At 42.9% G+C, this 17,742-nt stretch overlaps 1 protein-coding gene and 1 pseudogene across 3 annotated transcripts in view; both read left to right on the top strand.

The window, feature by feature from the left end:
• USP4 (ubiquitin specific peptidase 4) overlaps positions 1–17,742 on the top strand; it is a 49,296-nt gene that overhangs the window by 8,594 nt on the left and 22,960 nt on the right. The window contains exons 1-2 of one of the 3 annotated variants that reach the window (XM_060022488.1): positions 14,092–16,387; positions 17,508–17,648. The exons of 1 other annotated variant lie outside the window; for it this stretch is intronic. In XM_060022488.1, coding sequence (XP_059878471.1) covers positions 16,347–16,387; positions 17,508–17,648 — 182 coding nt within the window. In that variant the 5' untranslated portion in view covers positions 14,092–16,346. Of the gene's footprint in view, positions 1–14,091; positions 16,388–17,507; positions 17,649–17,742 lie in introns of those variants that run through there. One more of the 3 variants, XM_060022485.1, reaches the window with a different exon arrangement.
• Positions 26–4,044, top strand: LOC132431855 (26S proteasome complex subunit SEM1 pseudogene; annotated as a pseudogene).

Below are 17,742 nucleotides of genomic sequence, written 5' to 3'. Positions count from 1 at the left end.
ACTTTTTCTCCCTGCAGCTGGGCACATGGGTGTAAGGGAGACACTATTTCCTAAGGCAGTTACTTGTACTAAGAAAATAAAATTCTAGTCTCTATGATAGAGCCAGCCTGGGAGGCTGCAACGGCAGTGGCGGCTGTGACTGGGCTGGTTTAGATGAAGATGAAGATGCACATGTCTGGGAGGATAATTGGGATGATGACAATGTAGAGGATGACTTCTCCAATCAGTTACGAGCTGAACTAGAGAAACTTGCTTATAAGATGGAGACACCATAGCATCCAGAAGTGCTGAAGCAACCTAAACTTGAACTGTTTACTAAATTCTAGAGCAGAGAACCCAGGGTGGGACACTTAAAAAATGTTTATTTCATTACCTCCTTGGATTTATTTTTGTTTTTGTAACACAAAAAAGTAAATGTTTTGATCTAAGAAAAAAAGAAAAAATTCTAAATCAGATGAAAACATTTTCAATTATGTATCCAGAGTCTATAATCCTGGCTTTTGGTAAGCAGCATGCTGGGCAGCCATCTCAGGGGAAGCTGTCAGGTGTGTGAACAAGGCAGTGAGCCTCTGCTTGTTGAGAATGAAAGGAGAAGAGAAGAGGCCAGGATCTGGGCCAGGATCTGCTCTGCCAAGAGGTGGCTTTGTCTCTGTCAAGGGCATTTATTTTCTCCACCTATAGTTAGAGGCTTTGATGGAAGAGAAGAGGGCTCAGGCATGGGGTCTTGCATGACTTAAAGGTAATAGTTTGATCCCATCCCACTCCTTACCCAGGGGCCTGTTTCTCATTGTTGTCCTCGTCATTCGCTGCGGGAATTACTCTGCTCCTTAACTGGGGCTCCAGGCACCTCTGTCTCAGGAGATGTTCATGTGTGGTGTGAAGTTAATGCATGTTCTGAGAAGGGGACAGAAGTGTTGAATTTTTCTTATGGTATAAGATGGGGGAATCGTGTCTGTGTTCCAGTAGTTAATGGGGACAGTGTTGGTCTTTGCTTTCTTCCCTCAGTCAGGCCCTGGACAGTGACTGTTTTGTAGTAATGGGCTCTTAGCTCTTTTGAAAATTATGAAAGCTCTGAGCTCTCTCTCAAGAAACATGCAGGAAGACGCAACATTTTGCCAGTAATCTCAAGGGTTTTACAGACACCCTGAAACCTAGCCGTGGACTTCAGTTTAAGAAACTCTGGTCACCAGTTCTTGAGAAGATGACAAAATAGCTGTGGTAGGCAGAATAATGATCATGTCCCTCCCCAGAGTCCATGTCCTAATCCCCAGAACCTGTAAATATGTTAGGTTACATGGCAGACAGGACTTTGCTGATGTGATTAAGGATCTTGAGATGGGGAGATTATCCTAGATTATCTGGGTAGGCCCAGTGTAATCATGAGGGTCCTTAAAAATGAAAGAGGGAGACAGGAGAGTCAGATGTGAGGGCAGAAGCAGAGTCAGAGTGGTGAAGTGTGAGAAAGACTCAACTGGCCATGAGCCAGGGAAGGTGGGCAGCCTCTAGAAGTCCCTAGAGCCCCCACCAAGGAACACAGCTCAGCCCACACCTTGATTTAGCTCAGTGAGAAGAATTTTGGACTTTGGACCTCCAAAACCGTAAGATAATAACTTTGTGTTGTTTAAGCCACTAAGTCTGTGGTAATTTGTTACAGTAGCCATAGGAAACAAATATACTAGCCCAGCCTGCTGACTCCCTTCTTGGAATGGAAATGCCACAGAACCAAGAGAAAATAACATAAAAACTGCGACAACCCCCTTGGGAGAAGGTGCTTGGATTCTAGTCTGTGAGGTAGGATTGACAGCTTGGAGTGGAAGAGCCTGTGTGTACTGGCCAAGGGAGACTGTTTTCAGTTGTGCCTTTTTCTCTTCCTACTGATGCTTTTCCCCATCCCTTCCACACCCTCAGGCCTAAGAGATTCCAGTGAAGGGAAACAGCTTTTGGAAAAGAGGAGTGCCTCATTGAAATGCCCTGAAGGCTTGAGTCTCCTGGTAGAGGGTGTCCAATGGTGAATGAGCTCAGAGCAGAAGTCCTAAGTCACATTCGCCTCCCTACTCCCTCAGTAGTGCCGGACACTCTTCTAGATGCCAAGGATACAGCAATAAACAAAACAAAGTTTCTATCCTCAAGGAGCAGAAAATAGATAAATTAAAAAAATACATGTCTGAAGATTTACAAGTACTGTGGGAAAAAATCAGGGAAGAAAATAAGCAAGTGCTAAGGCTTTGGGCATATTTAAACAGGCCGATGGGGAGACCCCACTGAGGTACCATTTGAACATGGTCATGAAGGACGCGAGGGAATCAGTAGTGAGTGTGGTGTGGAGAACAGCTTTGTGAGGCAGAGGTGACAGCAGATGGAGAAGTCCTGAGGCAGAGCAGGCCTGGTTGAAGGCCAGCAGGAGTTTGTTATGGCTGGTGCTTGGAGGGATGACAGGAGGGCTGAGGGGATAAGGCCCAAGAGATGCTGCGGCGGTTGGCCTGTGATCCTTGTGAGACTCTAGCTTCCATCTTTGCCTTTGTGAGGCGGGGAGCTCATTTGAGGGGTATGGTGAGTGAGGAGCGGGGTGATCTCACCTGGTGAATGGCTCACAGGGAGCCACAACGAGAAGCTGACAAGTATAGTCAGAATTAAAGGAAAGTGACAAATTGACATGTTGTGCTAGTTGGAGCAGAATTCATATTCCCAGCTGCTTAGGAGGACGGAAGAAGCATAATGGAAATCCTAAAGAGAAAGAGCAAATGGGTACATGAAAGAGGAACAAGGAGATACCTACGTGGAAACAGAGAATTCAGGGGCTGGGTTGAGTAGCAGAATGGATGTAGCTCAAGACTTGAGTGTAGAAGTCGGAAGGTCAGGTTGAAGAATTCTAGGGGATAAGGAGGTGGAAGATAATAGAAGAAAAGTGCTGTGGAGGATGGGAGTAGAAATGTCAGTGTCCAGATAATAGGAATCTCAGAAGCAGAGAGGAAATGACGGACAGGGGAAGAAAATGTTAGAAGAAATAATGACCAAGAGTTTCTCAGAAATCATGAAAGAGGGTACATCTTTTTTTTTTTTTTTGCGACATGCGGGCCTCTCACTGTTGTGGCCTCTCCCGTTGTGGAGCACAGGCTCCGGACGCGCAGGCTCAGCGGCCATGGCTCACGGGCCTAGCTGCTCCGCGGCATGTGGGATCTTCCCGGACCGGGGCACGAACCCGTGTCCCCTGCATCGGCAGGCGGACTCTCAACCACTGTGCCACCAGGGAAGCCCGAGGATGCATCTTAAATGTAAAGAATGCTAAACATGACAGAAAAAACAAAGCCCACACCAAGACACGTTAGATTGAAATTTAACAACAAAGATGTAGGGAAAATGTCAAATCTGTTTGAAAGAGAAAGTCACAGTGAGAAGCAGATTAATATCAAACTTCCCAACAGCCACAATGGACCTAGGAGATACTTTTTCAGTATCAAAGTAAGAAAACTTTAAATATTTATTTAGCCTGTGCCAGGTCTTAGTTGTGACACATGGGATCTTTATTATTTATTTGTTTATTTAAATTTATTTATTTATTTTTGGCTGTGTTGGGTCTTCATTGCTGCATGCTAGTTGCGACGACTGGAGGCTACTCTTCTTTGCTGTGTGCGGGCTTCTCACTGCAGTGGCCTCTAGTTGCAGAGGACGGGCTCTAGCGTGCGCTGGGTCCAGTAGTTGTGGCGCACGGGCTCAGTTGCTCCGCGGCATGTGGGATCTTCCCGGACCAGGGCTCAAACCCATATCTCCTGCATTGGCAGGTGGATTCTTAACCAGTGTGCCACCAGGGAAGCCCAAACACATAGGATCTTTAGTTGCAGCACGTGGCTCTTAGTTGTGGCACGCCGGCTCTTAGTTGCGGCACGTGTGCGGGATCTAGTTCCCCAGCCAGGGATCAGACCCGGGCCCCCTGCATTGGGAGTGTGGAGTCTTACTCACTGGACCACCAAGGAAGTCCCAAAGGAAGATAACTTTAAAACTAGAATTTTTTTTTTTTTTTTTTGCGGTACTCAGGCCTCTCACTGTTGTGGCCTCTCCTGTTGCAGAGCACAGGCTCTGGACGCGCAGGCTCAGCGGCCATGGCTCACGGGCCCAGCCGCTCCGTGGCATGTGGGATCTTCCCGGACCGGGGCACGAACCCGTGTCCCCTGCATCGGCAGGTGGACTCTCAACCACTGCGCCACCAGGGAAGCCCAAAAACTAGAATTTTAAAACCTACTAAACTGTTATCTGAATGTAAAGATAATTTTCTCTGGCATAGATGACTTTAGAAAGTTTTCTACACAGAGCTCCTCTTTGAAAACCTCTTGGGGGAAGTAGTGTTAACGTCCAGGAGCAGGCAGTAAAATCCAGAAGGTGCAAAGGGAGAGTATGCAACTAGTGAAGTGTTCTGTTGACCAGAAATGCAAGGACTTTATGACTTTGGAGTAAGCAAAGAATTTTTACACAAGACACAGCACCACAAACCATAGAGGAGGACATGGATAGAGTGGATAACTTTTTTTTTTCTTAAGGTTTTTGTTTTTTTTAAATAAGTTTATTTATTTTTATTTTTGGATGCATCGGGTCTTCGTTGCTGTGTGCGGGCTTCTCTCTAGTGGTGAGCGGGGACTGCTCTTCGTTGTGGTGCGCAGGCTTCTCATTGCAGTGGCTTCTCTTGTTGCGGAGCAAGGGCTCTAGGCGTGAGGGCTATAGTAGTTGTGGCACGTGGGCTCTAGAGCGCAGGCTCAGTAGTTGCGGCTCACGGGCTTAGTTGCTCTGCGGCATGTGGGATCTTCCTGGACCAGGGCTCCGACCTGTGTACCCTGCATAGGCAGGTGGATTCTCAACCACTGCGCCACCAGGGAAGCCTGAGTGGATGGCTTTTAAATTCAGGACTGTTCTAAAAGAGTGAAAAGGCAAGCCACAGAGTGAGAAAGCTATTTGCAATACGTATGTCTGACAGATTGTTTATATCCAGAATTTCAAAGAAACCCCTTAATGTCAGTAAGAAAAAGTCAGACACCCCTTCTAGAAAAAAGGGCGAGAAAACCTATAACAGTCACTTTAAGAAAGAGGCTACCGGACTTCCCTGGTGGCACAGTGGTTAAGAATCTGCCAGTCAATGCAGGGGACACGGGTTTGAGCCCTGGTCCGGGAAGATCCCACATGCTGCAGAGCAGCTGAGCCTGTGCGCCACAACTACTGAGCCTGCACTCTAGAGCGGCAAGCCACAACTACTGAGCCCTCATGCCATAACTACTGAAGCCTGTGCACCTAGAGCCCATGTTATGCAAAAATAGAAGCCACCGCAATGAGAAGGCTGCACACTGCAACAAATGGTAGCCCCCACTCTCCGCAACTAGAGAAAGCCCACGTGCAGCAACGAAGACCGAACACAGCCAAAAATAAATAAATTAAAAAAAGAAAAGAGGCTACCTTGTGGCTAGCGACCATATGGAGAGGTGCTCAACCTCAGCAGTCATCCAGAAATGGCAAATTAAAACCATAATGCAGTGCTTCTGCACATCCCCCAGAATGGTTACATGAAAAAGACAGGTAGTGTCAAGTGTTGTAGAGGTGTTGGAACTTGCTGATGGGGCATATAAACTGGTATAGTGACTTTAGAAGGTTTAGCAACAAGTACTAAATGACGAATTGTGTACATATTCTACAACCCAGCAATCCACTCTTAGGCATACAGAAATATATCTCACATTCACTTAAAGATACATTCAGAGATGTTCATGACAGCACAGCTTGTCATAGTCACAAACTGGAGCTAACCTAAATGTCCACCAAAAATAGAATGGATAGATAAATTGTGGTGTATGCATGCAATAGAATTCTCTCCAGCCACAGCAACATTGAGTCTCATAAACCATGTGAATGAGAAGCCAGACACAAAACGTGGCATACTGTTTGAGTCCCTTGATATAAAGCTTAAGAACCCGCGAAACTGATCTATGGGTGTCAAGGTCATGATGGAGGTTAGCTTAGAGAAAAATAATGACTGCAGGGAGCATGAGGAAGACACCTGGGGGGTGGTGCTGTCCTGTTTTTTGGTCTGAGGGTACTGGTTATATAGGGGTATTCGCTTGGTGAGAATGTCTTGATTTTTTTTTTTTGGCTGTGCCATGCCTCTTTTGGGATTTTAGTTCCCCAGCCAGGGATTGAACCCAGGCCATGGCTATGAAATCGCCAAGTGCTAACCACTGGACCACCAGGGAATTCCCAGGAATGTCTTGATCTTTGTACTCTCATAATGTGTATATTTCTCTATGTAATATACTTCAATAAAAAGTATTAAAAAAGTTTAGTAATAGTAAGAAGAAAGGTTTAAGAAAGCAGCCTTTATCAGTAACAATCCAGAAGTAAATACTGGGTAATCCCAACATGGAAGACAGTTGAGGAGACAGGAAGCAGTAAAGAGAGATGAGAATGTCCTGAACTACTTTTGCAGGGAAATGTAGTTAATAAGTTGAAGTAATTATGATGGGGAAAAATAAAAACAGTTATAGATCCTAGTAAGTTAGTGGAGTAACTACCAGAAATACAAAAGTAGAATTTACATCTTTTATATAATATGTTGTATTGATTAGGAAAGCTCTGGTAGCAATGAAGAAAGACCTGAAAGTTAGCATGTCGAGTAATGTAGATGGTTATATCTTTCCAAAAAGAATTTCTGAGGTGGGCAGTTCAATGCTGCTATTATTAGAAATCCAGCTGTTTTGTCATGTTGCTCTACTGTGCGTGGCTTCAACTTTAAAGGTGGTCAACTCAGGGTCCATGATGACTGCTGGAGATGGACCAATCATATCTGCATTCAAGTAGCTGAGGAGGAATTGGGAAGAAGGACATGCCCCTTCCTTTTTTTTTTTTTTTTTTTTTTTTTGCGGTACGCGGGCCTCTCACTGCCGTGGCCTCTCCCGTTGCGGAGCACGGGCTCCGGACGCGCAGGCTCAGCGGCCATGGCTCACAGGCCCAGCCGCTCCGCGGCATGTGGTATCTTCCCAGTCTGGGGCACGAACCCGTGTCCCCTGCATCGGCAGGCGGACTCTCAACCACTGCGCCACCAGGGAAGCCTTGCCCCTTCCTTTTAAAGAAATTTCCCAGAAATCACATAGAAGATCTGCCTTTACATCTCTGGCCAATTATATGACCACACCTGGCTTCAAAGGAGGCTGGGAAATGCCTTTTAGCAGTTAGAAGGGCTCTAACTAAAACTTGGGATTTGTAAACTAAAGAAGAACAGAAGAATAGCCATGGGGAGGTGAAAGGGAAAAAAAAACCACTTTCCTTTTTTAAAAAAAATTTTTAAATTTAATTTATTTTTTTATGTAGCAGGTTCTTATTAGTTATCTATTTTATACATATTAGTGTATACATGTCAGTCCCAATCTCCCAATTCATCCCACCCCCACCACCACCACCCCCGCCACTTCCCCCCTTGGTGTTCATACGTTCTCTACATCTGTGTGTCTATTTCTGCCCTGCATACCAGTTCATCTATATCATTTTTCTAGTTTCCACATATATGCGTTAATATATGATACTTGTTTTTCTCTTTCTGACTTACTTCACTCTGTATGACAGTCTCTAGATCCATGCATGTCTCTATAAATGACCCAATTTTGTTCTTTTTTATGGCTGAGTAATATTTCATTGCATACATGTACCACATCTTCTTTATCCGTTCGTCTGTCGATGGGCATTTAGGCTGCTTCCATGACCTGGGTATTGTAAATAGTGCTGCAGTGAACATTGGGGTGCATGTGTCTTACTTATTTATTTATTTTTATTTTTATTTTTGGCTGTGTTGGGTGTTTGTTGCTGCGCGCAGGCTTTTCTCTAGTTGTGGCGAGCAGGAGCTACTCTTCCTTGCGGTGTGTGGGCTCCTCATTGGGTGGCTTCTCATTGCACAGCACAGGCTCTAGGCGTGCGGGCTTCAGTAGTTGTGGCACTCGGGCTCAGTAGTTGTGGCTTGCGGGCTCTAGAACGCAGGCTTAGTAGCTGTGGCGCATGGGCTTAGTTGCTCCATGGCATGTGGAATCTTCCCGGACCAGGGCTCGAACCTGTGTCCCTTGCATTGGCAGGTGGATTCTTAACCACTGCGCCACCAGGGAAGCCCATGGGTATGTCTTTTTAAATTGTGGCTTTCTCTGGGTATTTGCCCAGTAGTGGAATTGCTGGGTCATATGGTAATTCTATTTTTAGTTTTTTAAAGAACCTCCATACTGTTCTCCATAGTGGCTGTATCAATTTACATTCCCACCAACAGAGCAAGAGGGTTCCCTTTTCTCCACGCTCTCTCCAGCATTTGTTGTTTGTAGATTTTCTGATGATGCCCATTCTGACTTGTGTGAGGTGATACCTCATTGTGGTTTTGACTTGCATTTCTCTAATAATTAGTGATGTTGAGCAGCTTTTCATGAGCTTCTTGGCCATCTATAAGTCTTCTTTGGAGAAATGTCTATTTAGATCTTCTGCCCATTTTTGGATTGGCTTGTTTGTTTTTTTAATGTTGAGCTGCATGAACTGTTATATATTTTGGAGAGTAATCCTTTGTCGGTTGATTCATTTGCAAATATTTTCTCCCATTCTGAGGGTTGTCTTTTCGTCTTGTTTGTAGTTTCCTTTGCTTTGCAAAAGCTTTTAAGTTTCATTAGGTCCCATTTGTTTATTTTTGTTTTTATTTCCGTTACTCTAGGACATGGATCAAAAAAAGATCTTGCTGTGATTTATGTCAAAGAATGTTCTTCCTATGTTTTCCTCTAAGAGTTTTATAGTGTCCGGTCTTACATCTAGGTCTCTAATCCATTTTGAGTTTATTTTTGTGTATGGTGTTAGGGAGTGTTCAATTTCATTCTTTTACATGTAGCTGTCCAGTTTTCCCAGCACCACTTATTGAAGAGACTGTCTTTTCTCCATTGTATATCCTTGCCTCCTTTGTCATAGATTAGTTGACCATAGGTGCGTGGGTTTATCTCTGGGCTTTCTATGCTGTTCCATTGATCTATATTTCTGTTTTTGTGCCAGTACCATATTGTCTTGATTACTGTAGCTTTGTAGTATCGTCTGAAGTCAGGAAGTCTGATCCTTCAGCTCCATTTTTTTCCCTCAAGACTGCTTTGGCTATTTGGGATCTTTTGTGTCTCCATACAAATTTTAATATTTTTTGTTCTAGTTCTGTAAAAAATGCCACTGGTAATTTGATAGGGATCACATTGAATCTGTAGATTGCTTTGGGTAATATAATCATTTTCACAATATTGATTCTTCCAGTCCAAGAATATGGTATATCTCTCCATCTGTTTGTGTCATCTTTGACTTCTTTCATCAGTGTCTTCTAGTTTTCTGAGTACAGGTCTTTTACCTCCTTAGGTAGGTTTATTTCTAGGTATTTCATTCTTTTTGTTGCAGTGGTGAATGGGATTGTTTCCTTAATTTCTCCTTCTGATCTTTCGTTATTAGTGTATAGGAATGCAAGAGATTTCTGTGCATTAATTTTGTATCCTGAAACTTTACCAAATTCATTGATTAGCTCTAGTATTTTTCTGGTGGCCTCTTTAGGATTTTCTGTGTATAGTATCATGTCATCTGCAAACAGTGAGAGTTTTACTTCTTCTTTTCCAGTTTATATTCCTTTTATTTCTTTTTCTTCTCTGATTGCTGTGGCTAGGACTTCCAAAACTGTGTTGAATAATACTGGCGAGCGTGGACATCCTTGTCTTGTTCCTGATCTTAGAGGAAATGCTTTCAGTTTTTTCACCATTGAGAATGATGTTTGCTGTGGGTTTGTTGTATATGGCCTTTATGATGTTGAGGTAGGTTCCCTCTGTGCCCACTTTCTGGAGAGTTTTTTATCATAAATTGTTGTTGAATTTTGTCAAAATCTTTTTCTGCATCTGTTGAGATGATTATATGGTTTTTATTCTTCAATTTGTTAATATGGTGTATCACATTGATTGATTTGTGTATACTGAAGAATCCTTGCATCCCTGGGATAAATCCCACTTGATCATGGTGTATGATCCTTTTTTTTTTTGTTTTTTGCGGTACACGGGCCTCTCACTGTTGTGGCCTCTCCCGTTGTGGAGCACAGGCTCCAGACACGCAGGCTCAACGGCCATGGCTTACAGGCCTAGCCGCTCCATGGCATGTGGGATCTTCCCGGACCAGGGCACGAACCCATGTCCCCTGCATTGGCAGGCGGACTCTCAAACCACTGTGCCACCAGGGAAGCCCTATGATCCTTTTAATGTGTTGTTGGATTCTGTTTGCTAATGTTTTGTTGAGGATTTTTGCATCTATATTCATCAGTGATACTGGTCTGTAATTTTCCTTTTTTTGTAGTATCTTTGTCTGGTTTTGGTATCAGGGTGATGGTGACCTCATAGAATGGGTTTGAGAGTGTTCCTTCCTCTGCAATTTTTTAGAAGTTTGAAAAGGATGGGTGTTAGCTCTTCTTTAAATGTTTGATAGAATTCACCTGTGAAGCCATCTGGTCCTGGACTTTTGTTTGTTGGAAGATTGTTAATCACAGTTTCAATTTCGTTACTTGTGATTGGTCTGTTCATATTTTCTATTTCTTCCTGGTTCAGTCTTGGAAGGTTATACCTTTCTAAGAATTTGTCCATTTCTTTCAGGTTGTCCATTTTATTGGCATGGAGTAGCTTGTAGTAGTCTCTTAGGATGCTTTGTATTTCTGCGGTGTCTGTTGTAACTTCTCCTTTTTCATTTCTAATTTTATTGATTTGAGTCCTCTCCCTCTTTTTCTTAATGAGTCTGGCTAAAGGTTTATCAGTTTTGTTTATCTTCTCAAAGAACCAGCTTTTAGTTTTATTGATCTTTGCTATTGTTTTCTTTGTTTCTATTTCATTTATTTCTGCTCTGATCTTTTGATTTCTTTCCTTCTACTAACTTTGGGTTTTGTTTGTTCTTCTTTCTCTAGTTCCTTTAGGTGTAAGTTTAGATTGTTTATTTTGGGATTTTTCTTGTTTCTTGAGGTAGGCTTGTATTGCTATGAACTTCCCTCTTAGAACTGCTTTTGCTGCATCCCATAGGTTTTGGATCATAGTGTTTTCATTGTCATTTGTCTCTAGGTATTTTTTTATTTCCTTTTTGATTTCTTCAGTGATCTCTTGGTTATTTAGTAATGTATTGTTTAGCCTCCATGTCTTTGTGTTTTTTATGTTTTTATCCCTGTAATTTGTTTCTAAGCTCATAGCGGTGTGGTCAGAAAAGATGCTTGATATGATTTGAGTTTTCTTAAATTTACCAAGGCTTGATTTGTGACCCAGTATATGATTTATCCTGGAGAATGTTCTGTGCGCACTTGAGAAGAAAGTGTAGGACTTCCCTGGTGGCGCAGTGGTTAAGAATCTGCCTGCCAATGCAGAGAACACTGGTTTGAGCTCTGGTCTGGGAAGATCCCACATGCTGCAGAGCAACTAAACCAGTGTACCACAGCTATTGAGCCTGTGCTCTAGAGCTTACGAGCCAGAGCTACTGAGCCCATGTGCCACAACTAATGAACATGCACACCTGGAGCCCATACTCCGCAACAAGAGAAGCCCCCACGATGAGAAGCCGCCGCTCACTGCAACTAGAGAGAGCCCATGCAGAGCAATAAAGAACCCAACACAGCTAAAAATAAATAAATAACTAAATAAATTTATTTATTAAAAAAAAACGAAAGCCTTAAAGAAATTAAAAAAAAAAGTGTAATCTGCTGGTTTTGGATGGAATATCCTATAAATATCAATTAAATGTATCTGGTCTGTTGTGTCATTTAAAGCTTGTGTTTCCTTATTAATTTTATGTGTGGATGATCTGTTCATTGGTGTAATTGAGGTGTTAAAGTCCCCCACTATTATTGTGTTACTGTTGATTTCATCTTTCATAGCTGTTAGCAGTTGCCTTATGTATTGAAGTGCTCCTATGTTGGGTGCATATATATTTATAATTGTTATATCTTCTTCTTGGATTGATCCCTTGATCATTATGTAGTGTTCTTCCTTGGCTCTTGTAACATTCTTTATTTTAAAGTCTATTTTATCTGATATGAGTATTGCTGCTCCAGCTCTCTTTTGATTTACATTTGCATGGAATATCTTTTTCCATCCCCTCGCTTTCAGTCTTTATGTGTCCCTAGGTCTGAAGTGGGTCTCTTGCAGACAGCATATATATGGGTCTTGTTTTTGTATCCATTCAGCAAGCCTGTGTCTTTTGGTTGTAGCATTTAATCCATTCACATTTAAGGTAATTATTGATATATATGTTCCTATTACCATTTTCTTTCTTTTTTTAAAAAAATGGTATTTTATTTATTTATTTAATTTATTTTTGGCTACTTTGGGTCTTCGTTGCGGTGCACGGGCTTTCTCTAGTTGTGGCAAGCGGGGACTACTCTTCGTTGCAAAGCATGGGCTCTAGGTGTGCGGGCTCAGTAGTTGTGTTTTGTGGGCTCAGTAGTTGTGTTTTGTGGGCTCAGTAGTTGTGGCTCACGGGCTCTGTAGTTGTGGCTCATGGGCTCAGTAGTTGTGGCTTGCGGGTTCTAGAGCACAGGCTCAGTAGTTGTGGCACACGGGCCCAGGTGCTCCACAGCATGTGGGATCTTCCTGGACCAGGGCTCAAACCCGTGTCCCCTGTATTGGCAGGCGGATTCTTAACCACTGTGCCACCAGGGAAGCCCCTTACCATTTCCTTAATTGTTATGGGCTTATTTTTGTAGGTCCTTTTCTTCTCTTATGTTTCCCACTTAGAGAAATTCCTTTAGCATTTGTTGTAGAGCTGGTTTGGTGGTGCTGAATTCTCTTAGCTTTTGCTTGTCTGTAAAGCTTTTGATTTCTCTGTCGAATCTGAATGAGATCCTTGCCGGGTAGAGTAATCGGTTGTAGGTTCTTCCCTTTCATCACTTTAAATATATCATGCCATTCCCTTCTGGCTTGTAGAGTTTCTGCTGAGAAATCAGCTGTTAACCTTATGGGAGTTCCCTTGTATGTTATTTGTCATTTTTCCCTTGTTGCTTTCAGTAATTTTTCTTTAATTTTTGTCAATTTGATTACTATGTGTCTTGGCGTGTTTCTCCTTGGGTTTATCCTGCCTGGGACTCTCTGCGCTTCCTGGACTTGGGTGGCTATTTCCTTTCCCATGTTAGGGAAGTTTTAGACTATAATCTCTTAAAATATTTTCTCTGGTCCTTTCTCTTTCTCTTCTCCTTCCTGGATCCCTATAATGCGAATGTTGTTGCATTTAATGTTGTCCTAGAGGTCTCTTAGGCTGTCTTCATTTCTTTTCATTCTTTTTTCTTTATTCTGTTCTGTGGCAGTGAATTCCACCATTCTGTCTTCCAGGTCACTTATCCGTTCTTCTGCCTTAGTTATTCTGCTGTTGATTCCTTCTAGTGTATTTTTCATTTCAGTTATTGTAATGTTCATCTCTGTTGGTTTGTTCATTAATCCTTTTAGATCTTTCTTAAACATTTGTTGCATCTTCTCGATCTTTGCCTCCGTTCTTTTTCCAAGGTTCTGGATCATCTTCACTATCATTATTCTGAATTCTTTTTCTGGAAAGTTGCCTAGCTCCACTTCATTTAGTTGTTTTTCTACGGTTTTATCTTGTTCCTTCATCTGGTACAGAGTCCTCTGGCTTTTCATTTTGTCTATCTGTGAATGTGGTTTTCCTTCTGTGCTACAACAAAGACCCAACACAGCCAAAAATAAAAGCAAATAAATCAAAAAATTAAAAATAAAATACATGAATAAAATAAAATAAAAAAGGGAAACTCAGGTGGAAGGCAAGAAGGGAAAAAACAACTGAAAAATATGGTTATTAGAAAACAAGGGAGATTGAATTAAGTCCAGCTATAACAGTAATTAGAATAACTATAGATGGGTTCAACTCGTTAAAAAGACAAGCTCTCTTGGGCTTCCCTGGTGGCGCAGTGGTTGAGAGTCCGCCTCCTGATGCAGGGGACACGGGTTCGTGCCCCGGTCCAGGAAGATCCCACATGCCGCGGAGCGGCTGGGCCCGTGAGCCATGGCCGCTGAGCCTGCACGTCCGGAGCCTGTGCTCCGCAACGGGAGAAGGGAGAGGCCCGTGTACCGCAGAAAAAAAAAAAAAGACAAGCTCTCAAATCAGACTTTTTTTTTTGTAAACCAGACCTGTTCAGTAGTACGTTGTCTGTCAGAGACGACACAGGATAAAATTGAGGGAATGGGAGAGTACATCAAGTGAGTATGTCATCCAAGGAAAGACAATGATTGGCTTAATCCTTTTTTTTTTAACCCACTTTTAGAATCAATTTTACATATATCCTGACAGGAGAACAGCATAATGAAATTGTTTTCATTCAGCTCCTTTATTCACTAGTGAGAGCCACCTGGTAAACTCTGAGCATTTTCAGATGTTTTTTTCCTTCCTGTGAATTGCTCCAACCTCTGTGTTAGCGCTTCCAAGGTTCTGTATCGATCTGGCCCCATGTTTTCTGTTTCTCGAACTCTTTTATTTTATAACTTTATTTATTTAATTTTGGCTTCGTTGGGTCTTCGTTGTTGCACACGGGCTTTCTCTAGTTGTGGTGAGTGGGGGCTACTCTTTGTTGCAGTGCAGGGGCTACTCTTTGTTGTGGTGCACCGGCTTCGCATTGCGGTGGCTTCCCTTGTTGTGGAGCACGGGCATGTGGGCTTCAGTAGTTGTGGCACGCGAGCTCTAGAGCTCAGGCTCAGTATTTGTGGCGCACGGGCTTAGTTGCTCCATGGCATGTGAGATCTTCCTGGACCAGGGCTCGAACCCACGTCCCCTGCATTGGCATGCAGATTCTCAACCACTGAGCCACCAGGGAAGCCCCTCTCTAAAACTTTAATTCTCTCTAACTTTACTTGCCTGATGTCTATAAGGCCCAGTTAGCTCTGCACCACAGTCCCCTTTAAAGACTGCTTGCCCAGAGCTGGAAGAAGCCAGTGTTTCTGAAATAGAGATTTGAGTTGCATGCATATGAGGGTTAACACTGTTGGTGGAGGGGGAGATCACAGCTTAGGATGTTGTGAAAGCAGTGAGGATTCTGGCTAAGAGTTGATTGTTGTCTTAATGATAATGCCAGATGCTGGCCTCTGAATACCTGAGGTCAGAGGGTGGGCTTAAGGAGTGGACTCATCCTCAGAGTGGCATTTGGCCTGGAGAACATCTGAGAGGCAAGCAGAGAGCAATGGAGCAAGGAGGGCAGGCATGAATATGTTACAGAGCCTCAGCCATAGGTCAGGGCATGTTTTCATTGTGATGATAATGACCGGACATGCCTAGGATCAGGAAATATCTCAGTAGAAAGGTGCCAGGAGACCAGAGGCTTAACCAGAGTATCTTTTAGGAGCAGTGGGATCCTTATTTGGAGATGTAGCCTCTGTTTTCAGAAAGTTTGTTGCATGAGACTCGGTCACATTTGAGAGTGAGGTCTTGCTTCACGTCAGGCGTTTCCTACCGTTGCCTACTTCCTGGCTTGCAGTGCCCTAGGGTGTGCTCTGAAGTTGCCTGGTGACAAGTGACCAATGCCCAAGCGTTTCTCAGATACAAGTCACTTCTGCACAGAGGTCTTGCTTTTTGATTTGTCTGTCAAAGGTAGAGTAAAAAAACAAACAAAAACTTTGTATTATATAAGTTTTCAAGCATATAAAAAATATCCTTATGTAATCAATGTTGGATTTCTTTTTGACCGAATTTACTCTAAACTACCGGCAGTACTTTCTAGAACATTTTAAACGAATGTCAAATAAAATTTTTCTTTTTTATTTTATTTTATTTTTTTAATTAATTAATTTTTTTGGCCACTCCATGCGGCCTGCAGGATCCCAATTTGCTGACCAGGGATCAAACCCATGCCCTTGGCAGTGAAGGTGCAGAGTGCTAACCATTGGGCCACAGGGAATTCCCTGTTCTCTTTCATTTCAACCAGAATGTTGTTGTCTGTTTAAGAAGTTGATAGGTCTTGGATATTTGTAGTGGCTTTATATGGATTTTTGCCCTTTTAAGTTCAGGGAATAAAATAAGTTACCAGTGAACAGTTACTAATAAGGGGAGTGTTAAGCCATGTGCCTTGAGGTTCTGTATGTCAGAAATTTAATTTCACTATCTTGTAGTATCTCCAGACCTGAGATAACTGGGTCTGCCATATCAGACCAGTCTTGGGTAGTGACTTTCCTGCCTGCATAGGAGGCTGGGCATACCGGCATCACAGTGGACAGGCCTCAAGTGTATGCTTAAGTCACCTGTGTGGCAGAAGAGAGTGCCCTTGGCTCTGACAAGCCTTACTTAAGGAGCTGCCTGAGTTCTTGGACTCCTTTGCAGCCGAGATGAGGCTCAGTGAAGCAGATGCTCTTCAGGATTGGAGAAGGTGCGTTTCCTTATGGGTGGGTGAGAGGCTGGGGAGCCCTCTTTCCCCCTCCCTTGCTGTGACCACAGAATGTGAAGCAGAACTCAGTTCCTGACGCCCATTTAGGCCCCTGGATAGTTCCCTGACATCTGCCTACAGTGTGGGTACAGGATCACTCATCTTTGTCGCCACGTCCCACTGTCTTCTCAAGGGGAACCCTGGTTGACATCAGATCACATGAGGTTGGGCACTCTGCAGGGACAATGCATCTTAATTATATTCTGTATTCTAAAAATGACCCCAAATCTAGAAGGAAAATCACAGTTGTACATATTTGAAACAATGCAGACAACTCACTTTCTTCTGCATGTGCCTATATGAATTTTAGTAGAAAATTTGATAAAATTGATATCAGGTTTTTTTGGGGGGAGCCGCACCATGCGGCATGTGGGATCTTAGTTCCCGAACCAGGGATCGAACCCATGCCCCCTGCAGTGGAAGCGTGGGGTCTTAACCACTGCACCGACAGGGAAGTCCCGTTTGATATCAATTTAAGATTTGGGGCAATTAGCCCTTGAATTAATTAGTGTGAAAGTAGGAATAAATCTAAAATAAGATGCTGTGAAAAATATTGAAACATGAGTTTGAAACAGAGGTTATTCACATTTGGTAAATTTAAGGAAACAAAAGGAATTTCCTCAAATAGCACAGTGAAACTAAATCGCCATTTTCCTATTCTGTTATACTTATAGCCACCTGTTTAATCTGGGTCAAGTACTTTGGAGGAAATTCATCTCTTATTACCATTTTTCTTTGTCTTTCACTGGTAACTCTTAAAATTTAGGGAAGCTTATCATTTGGAAATCAAACTAGGATGCCCTGAGGATCAACCTTGTGTTTTATCCTACTGAAAGATTCAGTATATGACCATGTGGATGAATGAGACATGAAGATCAATTAATTTCTTTACTCTCACTTAAATAAAATTTGTCTTGAATTAGCATGAAAATGGGCTTTTTGCAATTAATTTTAAATAACTGAATACGGAGAACATTTATTTCTTGAGAAGAGACCTAAGGCATTAAGTAGGGCTTGCTTTTTGCAAAATATCAGTAGCATTGTTTCTGCTTCTCTCTCCCAGATCAAGCACTGCGCCTAGCAGAAATTTTACTACCTCTCCAACATCATCAGCAAGTCCCTATTCCTCAGTATCTGCCTCTCCCATTTCAAATGGTGATAGCACTAACACCTCTGGGATGCACAGTTCCGGTGTCAGCAGGGGGTAAGAGCAGGTCCTTTCACTTTGCTTCCTTCCCCGCTGAGTCCTTTCCCAGGCCGTACCTGGACAGCTCCTCTGCTGCTACACTAAGCATAGT

Source organism: Delphinus delphis, chromosome 10 (genome assembly GCF_949987515.2).
Source record: "Delphinus delphis chromosome 10, mDelDel1.2, whole genome shotgun sequence".
Lineage (NCBI taxonomy): Eukaryota > Metazoa > Chordata > Mammalia > Artiodactyla > Delphinidae > Delphinus > Delphinus delphis.
The sequence above is the reverse complement of the archived record's forward strand: the minus strand, read 5'-3'. Positions and strand labels throughout refer to the sequence as shown.